Source organism: Tupaia chinensis, unplaced genomic scaffold (genome assembly GCF_000334495.1).
Source record: "Tupaia chinensis unplaced genomic scaffold, TupChi_1.0 Scaffold000673_1, whole genome shotgun sequence".
NCBI classification, from domain to species: Eukaryota; Metazoa; Chordata; class Mammalia; order Scandentia; family Tupaiidae; genus Tupaia; species Tupaia belangeri.
This window is the reverse complement of record NW_006160196.1, coordinates 683,000-684,674: the sequence shown is the minus strand read 5'-3', so window position 1 is coordinate 684,674 and position 1,675 is coordinate 683,000. Positions and strand designations below refer to the sequence as shown.

Below are 1,675 nucleotides of genomic sequence, written 5' to 3'. Positions count from 1 at the left end.
CAGTCCTCCCCCCAGCTCTACAATTTCTCGGGTGCCGCCCCTGGCCCGCCACCCGAGCGCGCCCTGCCCCGCCAGGACACGGTCATCAAGCACTACCAGCGGCCAGCCAGTGCCCAGCCTCCACCGCCCCCGCCACCAGCCCATGCCCTCCAGCACTACCTGAGCTGCGGAGGCAGCTACCCCTCCATGGGCCACCGGGCCAACCTGGCCTGCAGCCCCCTAGGTGGTGGGGAACCCTCCCCCGGTGCTGGTGAGCCTAGCAAGGCTGGTCCCAGTGGTGCTGCTGCTGGCGCATCTGGCCGGGCCACGGGTCCGGAGGCGGCTGGAGGAGGAGGGGCGGGTGGTGGTGGCGGGGGATACCGCCCCATCATTCAGTCGCCTGGTTACAAGACGGGCAAAGGTGGTTACGGAGCAGCGGCTGGAGGTGCTACCAGGCCCCCCCCACCCCGCTCCCCCGCCACACCCAAGTGCCAGAGTCTGGGTGGCCCAGCGGCAGCCTATGCCACTGGGAAGGCCTCCGGGACTGGGGGTGCGGCGGGCCAGGCCTATTCCCCTGGTCAGCCCCAAGGGCTTCTAGGACCACAGGCGTATGGACAGGGGTTTGGAGGGGGGCAAGCACAGGACTTGAGCAAAGGCCCCAGCTACTCCGGGGGTCCTCCACAGCCCCCCAGTGGCCCCCCACCTCCTGGCCTAGCTACATGTCAGAGCTACTCCCCGGACCAGCTGCAGGGGCCGCTGTATGGGGTGCAGGGTGAGCCATACCCTGGCCCTGCCGCCCACTCCCAGGGGCTGCCCACGGCCAGCCCCTCACTTAGCTACAGTACTGGCCACTCCCCAGCACTCTCGGGCCACGGGGGCGGCTGGGGCCCCAGCTCCCTGGGAGGTGGTGGGGAGGCCAGCCCATCTCACATCATCCGACCTCTCCAGTCGCCGCCTGCCACCGGCCGCCCGCCTGGAGTAGGCTCTCCTGGAGCCCCCGGCAAGTACCTGAGCTCTGTCCTGGCCTCAGCCCCGTTCCTGGCACCCCCAGGAGCCGGCAGCTATGCAGCTGGAGCAGGTGGCTACAAGGGCAAAGGGGATGGCTCCGAGCTGCTGGCCGGCCCCGGCGGGCCTCCTGCCGAGCGCACAGAGGACGAAGAATTCCTCATCCAGCACCTCCTGCAGGCGCCTAGCCCTCCGCGGACCTCAGGGGCTGATGGCTTGGTGGGCGAGGACGGAGCTGCAGATGCCTCCAAGGGACTTGGGGGTAGTGGCGGGGCAGGGGGACCTCCAGGCACACCCTACGAGCTGGCCAAGGAAGACCCCCAGAGGTACCACCTGCAAAGCGTCATCCGCACCAGCGCCAGCCTGGATGAGGGCGCCACGGCGGCCCTCGAGCTGGGCCTCGGGAGGCTAAAGGAGAAGAAGAAAGGGCCAGAGCGGGGCGGCGAGACCCCCGAGGGGCTGGCCACCTCAGTTGTCCACTACGGAGCAGGTGCCAAGGAGCTGGGGGCCTTCTTGCAGAAGAGCCCTCCACCCCCACCTCCCACGGCCCAGTCTGCCCAGCCCACTCCCCACAGCCTCCTGCTAGAGGCCGGGGGCCCCGACCTCCCATTGGTGCTGCCTCCGCCTCCCCCTCAGCTGCTCCCCTCAGTCCTCAGCCATGCCCCCAGCCCCTCTCCCAGTGCACCCACAG

At 69.8% G+C, this 1,675-nt stretch overlaps 1 protein-coding gene across 1 annotated transcript in view; it reads left to right on the top strand.

Moving 5' to 3' along the window:
- Positions 1-1,675, top strand: part of PRR12 (proline rich 12) — a gene marked incomplete at its 5' end in the record, with an annotated part of 42,042 nt that overhangs the window by 3,268 nt on the left and 37,099 nt on the right. Inside the window, 2 exon segments of the mRNA XM_027776458.1 lie at positions 1-1,671; positions 1,673-1,675. The exon segment at positions 1-1,671 is cut by the window's left edge and continues 22 nt beyond it; the exon segment at positions 1,673-1,675 is cut by the window's right edge and continues 605 nt beyond it. Of these exon segments, the coding sequence (XP_027632259.1) occupies positions 1-1,671; positions 1,673-1,675 (1,674 nt within the window).